Below are 19,502 nucleotides of genomic sequence, written 5' to 3'. Positions count from 1 at the left end.
CACAGTCTCTAAAGAAGCGGACAGAGCAGCCTGAGAAGAATGATCCCAGGGTACAATGTGCGGCCTCTGAGTGAACAGCACTAACCTGCTGGCCTAACACATCATGGAAGGCTGGGAGGTAGAGGCCTTGTAATACATTGTTTGTAGCAGGGGGGGCTAAGTGAGACTATGATTTAAGAAGTGTCTTCTGCTTTGAAGAGATTGATTTGTTATGGAAACAAAAAACAGTTGAAAGTGAGTGCTATAAAAAGATGAGAAGAAACACACATAAGTGGGGCAGCAGATGGCCAAGTTACAAGGTCAAAAACTGAAAGTCTGAACTGTCCGACAGCCAGTTTCCATCAGAACCAATTACAATGGACAAATATGTTGCCATTAAGCCATAGACAGATCGATTTTCTTTCCTTCGTTTTTTTCCCTGCTGGGAGAACAGTGATAACTGCTAGCAGCTATAATAGCCACAAGTAAATAATCGCATATAAAATCAGACAGGCTGGTTGTACCCAAGCTGATCAATTGATCAACTTGGGTACATTCAGTCTACCCATACATGGTTCGAAGCTCGGCTGGTCCCTGTTGAACCAGCCGAGATTCGAACAGTCTATGGCTGGCTTTCGTAATACCATAGCTCCCAACTGTCCCTCAATTGGAAGGGTTGTCCTTTCGTAACCAAATTCCTCTGTCCCTCATCCCCCTTCAGGTGACCCTCTTTTTGGCCTAATGTACAGACCTCTCTGAAAAATATACCATTTAACTACCCAATGTCCACAAACCTTTCATCTGACCTCTATAATACTGCATTTGGTATTTTGAAAATGAAAAAGTAGCGGTGGATTTAACCAATCATTATTTGTGAATTATTTCTTAAAGTAGAATTCCAGCTAAAACCAAACTGCTCCAAATGCTCCCTTCTAACCTTACATACTAACTAACCTGCATTAAAAAAAAAAAAAAAAAAGATGTACATACAGTGGGGATCGAAAGTTTGGGCACCCCAGCTAAAAATTTGTATTAATGTGCATAAAGAAGCCAAGGAAAGATGGAAAAATCTCCAAAAGGCATCAAATTACAGATTAGACATTCTTATAATATGTCAACAAAAGTTAGATTTTATTTCCATCATTTACACTTTCAAAATAACAGAAAACAAAAAAATGGCGTCTGCAAAAGTTTGGGCACCCTGCAGAATTTATAGCATGCACTGCCCCCTTTGCCAAGCTGAGACCTGCCAGTGTCATGGATTGTTCTCAATCATCGTCTGGGAAGACCAGATGATGTCAATCTCAAAGGTTTTAAATGCCCAGACTCATTTGACCTTGCCCCAACAATCGGCACCATGGGTTCTTCTAAGCAGTTGTCTAGAAAACTGAAACTGAAAATAGTTGACGCTCACAAAGCTGGAGAAGGCTATAAGAAGATAGCAAAGCGTTTTCAGATGTCAATATCCTCTGTTCGGCATGTAATTAAGAAATGGCAGTCATCAGGAACAGTGGAAGTTAAAGCAAGATCTGGAAGACCAAGAAAAATATCAGACAGAACAGCTCGCAGGATTGTGAGAAAAACAAATTAAAACCCACGTTTGACTGCACGATCCCTCCAGAAAGATCTGGCAGACACTGGAGTTGTGGTACACTATTCCACTATAAAGAGATACTTGTACAAATATGGTCTTCATGGAAGAGTCATCAGAAGAAAACCTCTTCTACGTCCTCACCACAAAAATCATCGTTTGAACTTTGCAAATGAACATATAGACAAGCCTGATGCATTTTGGAAACAAGTTCTGTGGACCGATGAGGTTAAAATTGAACTTTTGGCCAGAATGAGCAAAGGTACGTTTGAAGAAGAAGGGGCACAGAATTTAATGAAAAGAACCTCTGTCCAACTGTTAAGCATGGGGTTGGATCAATCATGCTTTGGGGTTGTGTTGCAGCCAGTGGCACAGGGAACATCTCACGAGTAGAAGGAAAAATGGATTCAATAAAATTTCAGCAAATTTTGGATGGTAACTTGATGCCATCTGTGAAAAAGCTGAAGTTAAAGAGAAGATGGCTTCTACAAATGGATAATGATCCTAAACACACCTCGAAATCCACGGGGGATTACATCAAGAGGCGTAAACTGAAGGTTTTGCCATGGCCTTCACAATCTCCTGACCTCAACATAATTGAAAATCTATGGATAGACCTTAAAAGAGCAGTGCGTGACAGACAGCCCAGAAATCTCAAAGAACTGGAAGACTTTTGTAAGGAAGAATGGGCAAAGATACCTCAAACAAGAATTGAAAGACTCTTGGCTGGCTACAAAAAGCGTTTACAAGCTGTGATACTTGCCAAAGGGGGCAGTACAAGATATTAACTCTGCAGGGTGCCCAAACTTTTGCAGACGCCATTTTTTTGTTTTCTGTTATTTTGAAAGTGTAAATGATGGAAATAAAATCTAACTTTTGTTGACATATTAGAGGAATATCTAATCTGTAATTTGATGCCTTTTGGAGATTTTTCCATCTTTTCTTGGCTTCTTTATGCACATTAATACAAATTTTTAGCTGGGGTGCCCAAACTTTCGATCCCCACTGTACATACTGATTTTAATCCTGCTTTGGCTCGGTCATGTTATCCTGTATCAGCTAGCAGCAGCAGGGGAGAGAGCACCCAACAATGGCTATCAAACCCAGGAGCAATGACGTCACTCATGGACTTCTGTGGTTCAGCTGTTCAGCAGTCCCTCCTCTCCCCTCCAGCCACCACTGACTTTTTTTTTTTTCTTTTACACAGGTTAGTTAGGAAAGGTGTTAGGTTGGAGGGAGCATTTTTATAACTAGTTAGATGCAGAGGCGTCCTTTGACTAAACACTTTGTAATAACAATTGTCCTTTCTCCTTTTAGAAAGTTGGGAGGTATGAGTAAGCTTTTCTTTGGAATATTGCCTGGTCTGTGTTTTTTACCTTCAGTTCCAAATAAAGCCCTTTTGTTCCCTACCCACTTTCCTAATTCATATGACACTCCTGTTTTACTGTCCTCATAATGTACTAATATACAAAATCCCAACCAAAATATTCCACAAATGGTGATTTGTCAAGTGCAAAGCAGGTACCTTGATGGCCACATCTACCAGCTATTTATACAGGAAGATGGTAAAATGAGGATTCCCTACTTTGGAGCAGAATACTTCATCAGTACCTATGTTTATTAGGTGTACCAGGTTTCTTAGCACTTGTCCATGGTTATCATGGTGATGATGTACACCACTCCAAAGTAGGGGATCATAATTCTACTAACTTCCAGTATAAATGTAAAGTAGATACCTCCTAACCTAGAACTTTGGTGTCTGGGTTCTTTTTTAAACGTTTAAAATTATTTTCATTATTATTATTAATAATATGATAGCAAACACAATGTTTTTCAGACCTTAAATACAGCTCTTCCTTTTAAAACCCTGGCTCATAGCGCAACTTGAAAAATACAGCCATAATAGGAAAGATTTCTAATGAAATAAAAAGCACAGAGCAAAACGCAGTACCAAAGAGCAGAGAAAGCCAATCATGTTATGAACTCACTGAGCCAGTGTAATCCTAGACTTAGAGAAGAATCAACACTGCTCATAGCATTGATGTTAAGGAATTGTCTTTTTTTAAAGCTAGTGTTAATAGGATACACAACCTCCACACAGTTAATGGGAGAGGTTTGGTTCGTACTACCAAAGAAGAAACCCATTCCTAACTGAAAACAGGAATAATGGTGATAACTAAAATCTATGCTATAATCTAGGTACTTTTTTCTGTAGCGCGTGCGACGTTTTGAAGGTCATTGCCTGCCTTTTCCCTGGGTGGATTAAAATAACTAGTATTAAAATTAATTTAAATTCCGGTAGACCTGATGCTGTAAAGTGTGGGTAGGAAAGGGGACACAACTACAATCTTGTTGACAAAAGCAGAAAACTTGTAAACAGGCAATGTAGATTCTTGTAGCGAGTGTACATACAAAAACTGAACACAATAAACGAAGGGACAGGTCTGTAAAACAACTTGGGGGCCTATTCCATAATGCCCCTTTCTGACGAGACTTTTTTCCAGATTTTACAAGAAACATATGTGTGAACACATAGTCGCATGGAAAATACACTACATTTGCAATCTGCTGCAGGTGTCAAAAAAAAGTTACCACGCCCAGTTGCATCTGCCTGCACAAGATGGCTTTTGTCCCATGTGATCTGGTTGCAGTGCGTTTTAAAAAGTAGTGTATGCACTACTTTTGGTGATGTGCCTTTTCAGGCCCATTCAAATTGAATGGCCTGAAATTGCACTGCACAGAACTGCATGTGAATCAAACAGTGTTCAACTCTCCGTATTTAAATGAGTCAGTAAAATCGCTGAAGGTGGAGTGTCCCTTTAATGGAACGGAAATCCATTCATCAAGACCACAATAGAAAATATTTACAAGGGACCCTTCTAGTTGATAGTTGATATTTCTTATTAGCCATGTTTTGATAGCTCCAAAACCCATGCTTCAAGAGGTAAGGGGTGGGGGGATATTGTAGACCCATTTGTGCCAACAAATGGTTTGTGGAATTTTGGAGATCCATTTAGATCAACAGAAGGGTTGGGTGTTGAAGACCCATTTAAGCTTTAATGCTCTTTTAATAAAAACAAAGCTTCTGTTTCCAAGTGGTTGTGTCAGTCTGAATGCACAATTGTACTTTGTGAATTATTCTGATAAAATTGGACAACACAATCAGGGAAAATACTGGAGTTCCCTTTGTGCTCTTACCGCCAGTGAGATGAAGACACACTGGACCCAAATAAACATTGTGGCAGAATTCCAGTGGACTTGGAGGCAGAACTGTTGGAACTACAGGGGAATGGTGGGTTAGATCGGCACAGGAGGAAGAAAGGGCAAGGAAATTGCCAGTAAATGCTGCTTGAACATTTCCTTATTGTTCAAGTTAAAAAGTAACTAAAGGCTAAATATAAAAAACAAATTGCAAACAGGCCGGCTCTTTATGGCAAAAGACACATGCAATGTCTCTTCTGCACTAAAATAATCTTACCTGCCTGTTCACAATCCTCTGTTAAACTAAACATATGTAAAGAACATACTGTCTGCCATTTTGGGAAGCCCCACCTAAGCCCTCATACTCCACACGTCACATGACCAACAGTGCAGATCAAAATATAAGGCCGCTTTCAAACTATGTTGTTCCATATGAGGTGTGCTACTGCATAGAAGTTAGCATATTTTCCACTAAAGCTGGAAAAATATTTTTAGGCTTTTCTTTCTGTTTTCACCTGGTGATCTGGCCAGTAACACACCTCCTATATTAGGCCTCATGCACACTGGATGTTATAAAATCGCCAAGAGCATTAGCTGTAGAATACCACATTAAAAACTCGAGTTTTGACATTTTTTTAGTGTTTTTGCATTAGTGTTTTTAGAAAAAACTATATTCCCACAAAAGCTTGAGGCTCAAAAAACACTCAAACGCTGGATAGCCAAGTTTTTAGTGTTTAACAGCATTAGAGGTTTTTTTTTTTTTAAAACTCCTCTTCAAAACGCAGTAGCTCTGGCAATTTTTCCCAGCCTGAAAACGCCCCTGCCAAGAAAACACTCATAAAAGCCTATGAGGGCAATTTACTAAAGCTGGTTCACTCAGAATCTGGTGTACTTGTGCATGATAGCCAATCGGCGTCTAACCTCAGTTTGTTCAATTAAGCTTTGGCAATAAAACCTGGAAGCTGATTGGTTCCTATGCAGAAATGCTCCTGATTTTCCACTCTCCAGCTTTAGTAAGTAAAGCTGTATGTGTGCATGAATACATGGGATAACATGCTGGGGAGTTTACTGGCTGTAGAGAAAAAAAAAAAACAAACACAAAAAAAACCTGACCCCCTAAAACAGCAGCTATAAAACACCACTGTGCATGAGGCCTTAGAGCGCCCCCACTCTGAATGAATGAGCACAGGGGGCACTTTTGAATAACAGTATCGTCAGTCTGGGGGGGGGGGGGGGGGGGGAGTGTTAGATGGACTAGCAGAAAAAAATTGACGCCAAATTCCAGCTAAGTAGTTACAGAAAACAAGTGTTTTTTCTTTTGGGATAAAGGTTTTACATAAATAAATGTTGATCATTGTAAGCACCCCTGATAGTGTTAAAGCGAAGTTCCACTCAAAAGCAGAAGCTCCGCTTATTTGCCTCCTCCCCTCTTCCACTGCCATATTTGGCACCTTTTGGGGGGAAAGGGGAGCGGGTACCTGGTTTTGACAACAGCTGCGGTGAAGTGAGCCGGACGTTCGGCCCCCTCATTCCTCCTGCAGTCTCCCGGGGACTTTCACAGGTCCCAGAAGACTGCAAGACCAATCAGGAGGCGCAGCGCGACTCCCGCATGCTCAGTGGGCACCAGGCTGAGACCAGGCTAACTACTGCACTTAGCTGTTGCCTCCTGTTCTTTTCTCTTTTGTCACTGTATCCCAATACCCAGACACTGCACCTTTCTGCCAGCTAGCAACTCTGCCACTGCATAGAATACAGCTCCTCGTCAACTTTTGAAAGACATGCAGAGAGGAGGAGAGGCAGAGCCTGGAGTGTCTGGGCTCTCTGTCTACCTTCCTTCTCTACTGACATCACCTCCTCCTAAGTGAAGTCTGTAGAGGCCAACCAGTCTCCCAGCCTCTGACAGCACTGTGCAAATCGTGTACGTTTCCAGGGGAAGAAAATTCAAAGGGTATAGAGAAGAGGGAAGCCAAATACTTAACCTACTTACCAACTCCATTACTATGGATCCCTTCCAATGAGGCAGCCCATTTACTAAAAGCCCAATATCAGTATTTATTTTAAATATAACACCACTATTTATCACTCCTCCATCCTAAACTAATGAAACTTGCATATTATTTTGAAAATGCAAATTCTATATCAGCAAATGGAGAAACAAACTGTATTCTTCTGTTACAGGTATAGGATAATCTGTGTAGTAATCATCAAAACACCTGGCCAAGAGTTAATAGGGACAGTCAATAGCCCCTATATATCTTTTGATGACGAAACGCATAGGGTGGAGCCTCCCTCCGACGTCATGCTGTCGGCCATCTTGGAAGTGGTCTATTTGAATTAACTGTTCTACAGCTTGTAAGTAGGATTTTACTTGAAAATAAAGGAGTTTTTGATATGTATTGCATTATAAGAGGCATGTTTTTTCTTTCATGATCTTATTTGACACTGCATTTTGAGTTCACATTTTGGGTCTGGAGGTTTGGAAGATCTCTGTTCCAGGTATGGCATGGAGAGCCTGCTAGTGTTTTACATCACAATGCTGGTTGGGACCCCCTATAATTAAGGGGTCTCCATTTCTGGTTTATTGAAGTTGGAAAAGCTACTTATTATTCTGGAGGGGATTTCTATTGACAATCCATTGCTGTATTTGAGGATATACCATACTGCTCATGTTGACCGACCTTTTGTGCAGTAAGAGGCCAATTTGTTTGGGTGTATGGCGATAGCTTTTGGATGGAATCTTTCCTCTTATGCACCTACTTCTATCCATTTGGGAATCTATATGGACTTTATCACATTTAAAGTGCTATAAGACCATTGTATAATTAGCGCTGCATTTATTTATCTATATCACATTATTATTGCCTTCAAATGTGCGAGCTGCTTTTTTTTTATTCATTTTTGCTGTTTAGATTCTGAGTGCAAGTGGTTGTTTACAGTAGTCATATAATATTATATATGAAACATACGCTGCTTTTTTTTTTAGCATTACCCATGCTGGGATGTGTAACTGCAATTTTACCTGTGTGTGAATCCAATGAGCAGGCGGATGTAAGTTATACTTCACTGCAAGCTCCAGTACCCCTTCTTTTTCCAGAAGTCCAGGACTTGAGCAAATGGAGAACCCTCCAACTTTAGGAACTCCAGGAATAAAGAAATCTACCCTGTAAAACAAAACAAAATACATTCTAATTTTAATCTTTCCTAATTTAGAAAACCTGTAGAGTTTATATATCTTACTATAAACCAAATACTGTTACATTCGCGCTGCAAAGTTATTAAGCTGTGCAAACTGAATGTATACTACAACCTGCCTTGTTCACAACTACATACAGTACAGTAGATGGTTCTTAGAACTTGTGCCCTGCCTATTCACAGTGTTAGAGTCAGGCCTATAAAAAATAAAGATGCTAGCAAGTATGTGGATGTACAAGCTGATGTACTAAATGAGGGGGAAAAAAAAAAAAAAAAGGATTCCATGTGGTTGCCATCACTTTGAGCAAAAATTTAATTATTTGTTGCTGCTTTTCATGCATCATCCCATTGGAAATCTGAATAACCAAGTGGACTTCGCTGCCTGGATGAAAAACAACTGACCTGACATACCAAAATATTAACTTTATACTTAAAGTGAACCTTACAGTAGCAATACAAATATGAATGAATACATTACTGATACACTGGAAAGTAGAGTAACTTGCATTAATAAATAATAGTCATTAGCCCCTTCACGCCGGCGCCTCCCGGCACCTTATGGGGTTTCTGATGGCAGAAGACGGGGTGTGGTTTAGGGTCATGATCAGTCACATGATCAGAAAGGTCCCAATTGCAAGGAGAGATCGAGACCTTGCTGTGGGACGCCGACACATGTGCTGGGAGCGTGCAGGGCGTCTGCTCCCAGCACGTTTGTTTACAAACGGTACACAAATATGCGGCCGCTCGGCGTCAAGGCCCAGCCACCGAGAGGCAACATATTTGTGTGCTGTCAGCATGAAGAGGTTGAGCTTCAGTCAAGTGACTTTGGTCCCTTTCACATGGGCCCGACTCCACTTGACTCGGTCTGCCCAGCAGTGGATCTGTCTGCTGATCCCTTGCTGAGCAGAGCAAAGTGGGTGGATTACAGGTCCATGTCCGCTCCGTCTATGCAGAGCAGACATGAACACAGCCCACACCCAACTGCTCTCTGATCCGATCCACTAGACAGAAGGATCAGGTCAGATTGCAGGTAGGAGGGTGTAAATAGTAACATTCACCGCTCCATAAAAGTGAATGGAAAGTCTGATCGGGTCCCCTTGAAAAACGGACAGGCAGACCAGATTGCAAGGATCGTGTAAAGAGGCCTTAGTCTAGGCTGCAATGAGGTCATCAGTCTGCTGCAGGATTACCTTCATTCCAGCATCCCCAGTGATAAAACTGCAACAATGTAACTTTGGAGTAAGATGCAAGGTGTGAGACTGCAGCAGAGGGCTAATCTGTGTCAAGCATTTGTGAACACAGCCAAGAACTGCACTAGCACTGAGATTTGCATAATTGTAAGGCTACAAGTAAACAACTTTCTCATTTGAGTCTTTGAAGAAAAGGGGCACCTGCGCAGTACACTGCAACCCACTGGGTTACTGAAGAGGATAAAAATGTAGACAGTCCTTGTATAAGCCAAAATGGCCACAGAAGTCAAAAGCCGATCTGAAGTCTATTAAGGTGAATGATAGATGGTAGGTGGAGGAGTGTGAAGAGGATGTTAGGCTAATCGTTTATCTTTTTAAAACAAACGGGTAGCAGATAATACTATTCATTTTTTAGTATATTAAAGTGAATCTAAAGCTAAACTCTCATATGAAATTAAACATGGTAACATAATTTCAAATTATGTTTTCAATCATTTTAAATGTGCAACTTTTATTAAAGCACAAGCTCATGAAATAAAAAAAAACAAAAACAAAAAACCCTTCCCAAATACATGCATGCTTACATTCGCTGGTATTCGCTGTATTGTCTACTGTCCAGCTGGAAAGTACTGGGCTGCCTACACGCCAGCGTCCCATAGAGTTGAATGGGAGGTTTCTGCTGCAGTAAGGGTTCGTCCCATTCAAATAAATATTTAACATATTTAGGTGGTTAGGGAGGGAGCCTTGGATATTGTTATCACTTTCATGAACTTGTCCTTTCAAAAAAAAAAAAAAAAATACCTGGGGTTCCTGGCATGAAGCTCCATATTGATGGAACTTCCTGTCATGGGGTTACAACTGTCTCCAAGTCACACGAGCCCTTATCTGAGACTACATGTTGTGTCGAAACACATTGCACATGCATGATCCACTAACAGGAAATCAGTCCAGAGCAATGATGTGCAGATGACAGGGAAATACGTGCATATAGACGGGAAGTGAATGAAAAAGAATGTGAAAAATCAGCAGCACTGCGAATGTCAGATCGAGGGCAGTAATTCTAGCACTATACCGGTTTAAAAGGCGTGCGCAATTTTAAAGCATGTCATATTTGGTATCCAATTACTCAGTGTAACATCATATTTTATCAAACAATTGGGCAATATATTGTGTTTGCGCATTAACATTCTAAAAAATGTATTGTGTTCAAAAAAATATGCGTTTGAAAAATTGTTACTCAAATACTGTGTGACATTAAAAATTTCAACACCCACTGTTTTATTCTCTAGGGTCTCCGATTTACAAAAATATAATGTTTGGTGGTTCAAAGTAATTTTCTAGCAAACAAAAATGTGATTTTTTTTTTTCAAAAAAGGCTTGGTCTTCAAGTGGTTAGAAAAGTGGGTGGTGTATGGCATAGGCTTCTAATGTTGGCCCTGAAATGCCAGGATAGTAGAACCCCCCCCCCACGAGCCCTTTTTGGAAAGTAGGCACTCCAAGGTATTTGCTAAGGGGCATGGTGAGTATTTTGCAGATCTCATTCATTTTCTAAAAACTTGTGGCAACAAAGAAAGAAAACACAAAACGTAGTTTTTCTTTTTTTTTTCGTTTTCAAAACCTTGTGACAAAATTTATATCTGAAAAATACCCAACATGCCTCTTATCAAATTCCTTGGGTTGTCTACTTTCCAAAAAGGGGTAATTTGGGGGGGGGATATGTTTGTACTATGCTGGCATTTTAGGGCCTCCAATACTATGATAGGTAGTGAGGAAGTGATATGAGGAAATATGCTCTTTGAAATCCTGGAGGTGGTCATTGGATTTTGGGGCCTGTATGTAGCTAGGCTTCCAAAAAGTCTCTCACATGTGGTATCCCCCTACTCAGGAGAAGTAGCAGAATGTGTTTTGGGGTGTTATTCCACATATACCCATAGCATGTGCGAGAAATATTTCATTTAAATTACAACTTTGTGTAAAAAAAAAAAAAAAGAAAAAAAGTGTTTTGTCATTTTCCAAAAAATTGTGGCAAAAAATAAAATGTTCCATGGACTCAACATGCCTTTCAGCAAATTCCTTAGGGTGTCTACTTTCCAAAAAGGGGTAATTTGGGGAGTTGATGTACTAACTTGGCATTTTAGCACCTCAAGAAATGTGATAGGCAGTCAGAAAGTAAAAGGTGAGTAAATTCCATTATATCTACCATAGTTTGTAGATGCTATAACTTTCACACAACAAATAAATATATATCTTTGGGGATTTTTTTTTTTTTTACCAAATACATGTGACAGGATACATTTTGGCCTAAAGTTATGAGTTTCCTGGATATTTTTTATAACCAAAAGAAGAAAATATTTTTTTACCAAAATGTTCAGTCTTTTTCCGTTTATATTACAAAAAAAAAACCCAGTGATGATCAAATACCACCAAAAGAAAGATCTACTTGTGTGAAAAAAAGTATATAAATTTAGTTTAGGTACAGCATCGCATGACCGTGCAATTACCAGTTGGAAATAGCGCAGTGCCAAATCGAATTAAATGGCCTGGTCATTAAGGGGGGTAAAATCTTCTGGAAGGCAAGTGGTTAATAAAACAAGGCAAGGAAAATGTATAAGTAGACTATGGCGACTCAGCAGAATAGGTTTTAAGCGTTACCAGCTGTTCTGTCAACTAATGCTGCGCCAAAATATGCACGCACAATTAATTAGGGAGTGTTAAGTGCAAAAAGTCATAAACAATCAATTTTCAGTTTTCGTTGGTGTGGAGCTGTCAGAACCATAAACGATGACTGGCTACTATGGATTATCATGCAGTACTTTGCTCTATTAATAAACCATAGGTGGAAATGTAATTCATGCAATTTCAATATACTATGTTAGATTGTTCTGCAAACCAGCATTTGTATTGTATGAATTGATAAATCCTATTTTTGGGAAATCAGCATATGCAGCCTATGCCCATTTAACATTTCTGACTCCAGTACACCAACTGGAAATTAACCTGAACTTTCAATGGCATAGAAAGCCAGGCCTAAATCCAAAAAAGTCAACACATTCCTAATATAATAAAAAAAACAAAGCACACCATAAAATTTTATTTTACAGCTGGATTTAAGCTAGCTACATTTACTTTAATTGTATGTTAATGAGAAACATGTGGTGCATACATCGATTTACAATCTCAAATACAATGACGCAAAACAGGCTTTTCAAACGCCTTGGCAAGAGTAAAACAAAAAAATATAGAAATAAATAGAAAAGTTGTTTTCTTTATTTAACAAAAACAATGATCATAAAATTTTACAGAATCGTTTAAAAAGAAACAGAACGCAATCTTACAATTCACGGTAAGTTCTATAAATAGCCGTACTTACATGAAGGCATTGTTTTTCTTAATTAATTGAATCTACAGGCTCATTATCAGGCCTGACTCCGGAAAGTCCTTGGATCTGATCATTTTCATGACCCAAATTAGAAAATTAGGTGGATTTTTCTAATCTTTTTGTAATACTTTCTTTTTCCACGTGTGGATATGGTTTAAACGGTTTGGTCTACATTAAGATTTAAAGAACAGCATATCTTGGAAAGCCAGCTAGAGATTTGTAGTGCTATTATTAATATTGCTGACAGCTCTCTACATGCGAACAGATTGTTTTGGTCATGATTTGTAGCACTAGACACTAGCGCCCTCTAGCGTTTATTCATTTCAACAGATGTTTCTCAACCTTTTCTCAATCAAGGCACCCTTTAAAATTATTTTCGAGGCACCCCTAACAGTTTTACATATTGCGGCAGCATACCCACATGTAGGACACCCAACATTAGAGATGATATATTCATGCAAAGCAAATACACTTTTGCACACTGGTACTGACTAGTATTCCGACATTTGTTCTCCCTCATTTTCTCTCCACCATGCAGCTAACGTGGCCCCAGTGCTAACAGACAGGGAGGGGATATCAAACCAGGATGCTGTGCAGGTGCCGGACATCCTCTGTATCAGCCAATGATATCTGCAGTTGTTAGAACACTGGTGATTGGCTCACACATGCCCAAGGTTGTAATGTTGCACAATGAAAACCTGTGTAACAAAAGGCAGGCATCATCCCCCCCCCATAGTGCACAATTTTTTGGACAAATTTTAGGCATTTTGTCAAGGCACCCCTGAAGAACTCAGAAGTCACACTGGTTGAAAAAGGCTGATCTGAACCATGACTATAGTGTAAAGCCAAAAAAATGCATGGGCTGGTAGGAAGCAAAAATGTATCTGTAAACATAAATCAGAATACTAAAGATGCACAAAAGAAATTACAGATGACAACATGGCAGAACTTTACTAAAACTGGAGCACCCTGAATCTGTTGCAGCTGTACATGGCAGTCAATCAGCTTCTAACTTCAGCTTGTTCAGTAAAACCTGGAAATGGATTGGTTCTATGCAGAGCTGCACCAGATTTTGCACTCTCCAATTTTAGTAAATAACCCTCATGTGTTAGCAAACACCTGTCATTTAGGCTAGGTTCACACTTATGCAGGCTGCGTTTGAGCCGTTTCTGCATTGCATTTTGTGTTGCGTTTTTACACCTGCGTTTTGCATTTTTTTCCCTTTTTGCTATGCAGATTTAAAATGCAAAACGCATCAAAAACGCAATACATGCTTTTCAAAAAATGCACCTTTCCAAAAAATGCACCGGATGTGAACATCTCCCATAGGAAATCATGTTAAATGGATTGTACTGCGTTTCTGCAAAACGCTGCAGAAACCGCTTAGGTGTGAACCTAGGGTAGCCCTGGTTCACACTGATGCGGTGCAGAATTCGCAGAGTATTCAGTGCGAATTCTGCACCGCATCAGAACCTGTTCATGCGAACCGCTGCGGGTATGTATGTTAAGTTAACAACACCCCAAAAATGGTCCACAAAACGCGGTGCAATGTGCAGAATCGGATTGCATAGGTGTGAATACCCATGTGATCCAATTCTAGTGCAGGCCCAAAAAAGGGTCCTGCACATTTTTGGTGCAGGTGCGGTGCAAATAGAGCCATACAAAATGTATGGCTCCGATTGCACCGCACAGAAATTGCATGTGATTTGCACAGGAATGCGGTGTGGTTCCTGTGCGAATCACATGTGACATACTGCACTGCATATATGTGAACCCAGGCTTACAGTCCGAATTTCATATTGCTGTGGAAATCTTCACTAACAGGGTGCAGTTGGTATTTGAATAGACTAATTATCATGTCTCTAAATGTTCACGAAGCAAAAACAGAAGGGTATTGTTTCTCCACTGTGAGCTATACCTCTCTGGAAAGGTATAATAAAAAGCCTTTGTTTTGTTTTTCTTGAAGTAGATTGTGACAAAGGAGTATAATGTACCTCCCGAGGTATAACACACACACAAAAAAAAAAGTATCAGTACATAAAAACCATATTTTATCATTTCCATATACATATATCACAGACAATCATCATAAAAGACTTTAAATCTTAAAAATGAGTGAATATTATATCTTTTTTAGTATAATGAAATATGACATCTCTAAAAGAGATTAAATCTTAAAAATGAGTGAATATTATATCTCTTTTAGAGATGTCATATTTCATTATACTAAAAAAGATATAATATTCACTCATTTTTAAGATTTAAAGTCTTTTATGATGATTGTCTGTGATATATGTATATGGCAATAATAAAATATAGTTATGTACGGATACTCTTTTTTTGTGTTATACCTCGGGAGGTGCACTCAAAGTCTCAGTTTCATATTGCTGTGGATATATTCATATTATAGGGATGGTACCTCTGGAGGTAAAAATGACCCAATATCCATCCTCCACATATACCCTATGATTACATTGCACCCTCCTGGTGGCAGACCCTGGTATGTGTGCAAGACAGGAACCTTAAAAGCTAGGTCCACCTTAAAAAAACAACAAAAAAGCAAATTTTTGCAGGAAAAAAAATGTGCATTTGTTTTGTTTTATTTTTGACGAAGAAGCCTGCAAAGCATTGCACCTGTAGACACATTCTCCAGCTTTCTGCCCATACCTCTGTATGGCCTTTTAGTTCAAAAGCTGGAGAAGGTATCAATGGACTACAAGTATGCTGATTACCACACCTGTAGTCCATTGAAACTACAAGTACATCTGCAGAAATGGCAGATGGGACTTGTAGTTTATCCATTCACAGATCTCTGTCAATGAATGGCATGGCTGTCCACAGCTGCACTAATTATTAATATGATAGTGGCTGTGGGGGAAAGGAACCCCCACACGCTGTCATGGGGGGACGGGGGTGGAGAGGGGGTGCTTAGAAACATGTTACACCCTAAATGCAGGTGTAAAATGAAACATGTTCCTTAAGGTGAACCTAGCCTTTAAAATGTAAGCTCTGTGAGTGCAAGGCCCAATAGTGATAACTAGTATGCACAGGGCTGAGTAAATTGACAGCACTATTTAACTGCTTCAATACCTCTGTATGTATATACACGGTCTGGTATTGAAGCGGTTATACCAGAATCATGTTTGAGGCTAGAACCATGATCCCAGTATCATTTTTTTTGTGCAGGCAATTCTCTATTGTGCAAAAGTAGTTTGAAATGTTTTTTTTTTCAAGAATTTTTGATCTTATTTCCTTTTTGCACACAGGACGTTTTGCAAATTCTCCTAGAAGTCTTTCCTCCTGGCTGCAACGTTTTGGCAGAGAAAAAGCCTGACACTTGTAAAAGTGTCTAAAGCTTTTACAAGCTTTTAGGCAGGTTTACAGGCATTAAGTAGACAGAGAGAAAACAGGTGGCGCACACACCTAGTGCATTATCCAAGATTTATTGTAGGAGTGAAATAATAAAAACAAACATACTCACAGACGAAGCATGTATCTAAAAAGCATAGAAAAATGACAATGGCCACAACAGCAGGCAAGGTGTTCTCACTGTCAGTGCGGTGAAGGCATCAACAGCGAGGCTCTTACTTTCCATTCATCATACATCAGCATCAGAGGTTGGTCATCAGCTCTGAGGAAAGAGATTTGTCCCCGAAACGCGTCAGCCATTTGACTGCACTGACAGTGAGAACACCTTGCCTGCCGTTGTGGCCATTGTCATTTTTCTATGCTTTTTAGATACATGCTTCGTCTGTGAGTATGTTTTTATTATTTCACTCCTACAATAAACCTTGGATAATGCACTAGGTGTGTGCGCCACCTGTTTTCTCTCTATCCAGTGGCTGATTTCCCCGTCTGAGGAGGGCTGCACCCCTGGAGCATTTCCTTTGGTTGTTGCTGTCCTGGTTCCCTTGGCTTCCCTTTTGGTTGTGCATATCCTGAGGCGCTGGAGAGTACATATGATATCCGTTACAGGCATTAAGAGCTTGGATGTTAATTCATTTCATTTGCCAGAATAGTAATTTTTTCTGGCTATTAAAAGTAATAAAGTTTCAAGTGCTAAACGTGCCTAGCGTTTAGGAGCGTTTAACAGCATCAATCGTTTTTTCTGCCAAAACTCTGCTGCTCCTGGATACACTGGCAGTGTTTTTTTTTACTGCCTCTAAAAGCTCCTGCCACTAAACACTGCTAAAAGCACACATAACAAGCAAATTTTCCCTTTTTGATTTCACTTCTGATTTAATGGTGGCTCAGTGTTTGGTCTGAATGACATATGTTTCTGTGAGATACTGCTGTCCTGTTCCAATGTGCCCAAATAGCCATTTAACTGGGAAATAATAATTAAAACTTTTAAAACTAATGGGCTTTTGTTTGTGAAGTAGCTTTGCTCCGAGACCCCAGTACCATCATATATTCCTATCAGGAGCCTTCCACATAAATCTCTCACTCAGAAAGGCTGGTAAAGGTAATGCAAATAAAGTATTATGGAAAGCCCCCAAATTGCTTCTTTGGTTAGTAAACTGGCCACAAGCTACAGTTACACCTCTGGCGAACATTTTCATATTTGACTTCCAGGGTGCCTAACACTTCATCAAGGCAGAACACTTCCAAATCTGAGACTAAACGAGGCTTTTGTGCTTAAAATTTTATGACAAAATATATAATAAAGGACAAGCAATAAATATAAAGAACAGCATGTAAGCAATGCTTGCACCGGTTGTTTTTTTTTTTTTTTTTTTTAGCAGAACAGCTGTAAAACAATGCACATACAAATCACTTCCTTTATTAGCATTGCTAAGCTGAGCATGTGAGAAAATCAGTGATTTGCACAAGTGCATTTTTAAACTGACATTTATTTTCTTAGTAAAAAGACACACACTGAAATAATTGTATAGACAGGTCTACCGGCTAATGAGCTGAGAAGGTACAACCAAGAACTAAAGATATATTTCTAAATCTATGAATCAAACACCACAGCTGTAACAGATTTAGCCCCCGTTCACACCTACAGTTGTGACCAAAATTATTCAACCCCCACTGAAATTGAGTGTTTTGGCCAGTTTGACATTGCTTTTGATCATTCAGTCATCTTGCTTACATTTACATTAAAGAGGCACTTGTAGGTCAGACAAATATAACATAACAGTTATAATGAAATAACCACAAATGTCTTTTCTGTGCTCACAGCATTATCAGTTTTATTCAACCCCCAAGTGACATTCAATCTTAGTACTTAGTACAGCATCCTTTTACAGTTATAACAGCTTTTAAACGTGAAGCATAGCTTGACACAAGTGTCTTGCAGCGATCTACGGGTATCTTCGCCCATTCTTCATGGGCAAAGGCCTCCAGTTCAGTCACATTCTTAGGCTTGCGCACTGCAACTGCTTTCTTTAAGTCCCACCAGAGGTTCTCAATCGGATTTAAGTCTGGTGACTGCGATGGCCACTCCAAAATGTTCCAGCCTTTCCTCTGCAACCATGCTCTAGTGGACTTGGAGGTATGCTTGGGATCATTGTCCTGTTGAAAGGTCCAACGTCTCCCAAGCCTCAGGTGTGTGACGGACTGCATCACGTTTCCATCCAATATCTCCTGGTACTGAAGAGAATTCATGGTACCTTGCACACGCTGAAGCTTCCCTGTACCTGCAGAAGCAAAACAGCCCCAAAGCATGATTGACCCTCCACCATGCTTCACAGTAGGCAAGGTGTTCTTTTCATCATAGGCCTTGTTCTTCCTCCTCCAAACATAGCGTTGATCCATGGGCCCAAACAGTTCTAATTTTGTTTCATCAGTCCACAGAACACTATCCCACAACTTTTGTGGTTTGTCCACATGGCTTTTGGCATACTGCAGTCGACTCTTCTTATTCTTTGGAGACAGCAAGGGGGTACGCCTGGGAGTTCTGGCACGGAGGCCTTCATTACGCAGTGTGCGTCTTATTGTCTGGGCTGAAACTTCTGTACCCACATCTGACAAATCTTTTCTCAGTTCCTCAGCAGTCACACGGGGACTTCTCTCCACTCTACGCTTCAGGTAGCGCACAGCAGTCGAAGTCAGCATCTTCTTTCTGCCACGACCAGGTAGCGTTTCAACAGTGCCCTTTGCCTTGAATTTGCGAATGATGCTTCCTAAGGTGTCTCTTGGTATGTTTAACATCTTTGCAATCTTCTTATAGCCATTGCCCTTCCTGTGAAGAGAAATCACCTCTTCTCTTGTCTTCCTGGACCATTCTCTTGCCTTCACCATGTTTGTAACCACACCAGTAAATGTCTAGAAGGAGCTGAGTATCACAGTCATTTTAAAGCTGCCTAATTGGTGCTTATTATGCTTGATTGCTGCTCGGTGACATCCACAGGTGTTTTCAATACCTGATGGAAAGCACCTGTATGAACCTCTGTTCTTCAGAGTGGTAGTCTTTAAGGGGTTGAATAATTGTGGCAATGAAGAAACCACATAAGAACCATTTACTACTGTATTACATAAACAATTGATGTCATTTTAGTTGCATTTGGGTAGTTACAACGTCCTTGTAGGATTTGATTCTGAATACAATTCCAAATGTACACTATAGTCCCTAAACCCCTTTACAGCATTGGGGGTTGAATAATTTTGGTCACAACTGTAAGTGATTTGAAGTGCATTTCTAGAATTGCTTCAACACTCAGCATAAAGATTCCTATTATATTCAGTGGTGCCATTCACATCTGAGTGGCATGTCGCTTGTACATGACCTTCTTTGGTGCATAATTGCACGTTTTATGATCCCAATATTCTTTAATGGGAGCGCATGAAAACCTCAAATTCTCCTCCTCCTAATAACTAGCTTTCCATTGGCTAAAACAAAACTAATCAAGCCTGAAAGACAAGTGTGAATGGGGGCTTGCAGCAAACCCAATAATGGAGCAGACAGGACCTGCCTTTATAGTCAATGAACCAACTATAGAGGAGTTAGGGGATTTTCACAATC

At 39.9% G+C, this 19,502-nt stretch overlaps 1 protein-coding gene across 5 annotated transcripts in view; it reads right to left on the bottom strand.

The window, feature by feature from the left end:
* Positions 1-19,502, bottom strand: part of OXNAD1 (oxidoreductase NAD binding domain containing 1) — a 112,434-nt gene that overhangs the window by 51,525 nt on the left and 41,407 nt on the right. For all 5 annotated transcript variants that reach the window (XM_089660002.1, XM_089660003.1, XM_089660000.1 and 2 more), the window contains one exon: positions 7,791-7,932. In XM_089660002.1, coding sequence (XP_089516128.1) covers positions 7,791-7,932 — 142 coding nt within the window. The remainder of the gene's footprint in view (positions 1-7,790; positions 7,933-19,502) is intronic.

This window comes from Staurois parvus, unplaced genomic scaffold (assembly GCF_062004578.1).
Source record: "Staurois parvus isolate SC_StPar_1 unplaced genomic scaffold, SC_StPar_1.0 ptg001194l, whole genome shotgun sequence".
In the NCBI taxonomy this organism is placed as follows: Eukaryota; Metazoa; Chordata; class Amphibia; order Anura; family Ranidae; genus Staurois; species Staurois parvus.
Note: the sequence above shows the minus strand (reverse complement) of the source record. Positions and strands in the feature narration are given on the sequence as shown.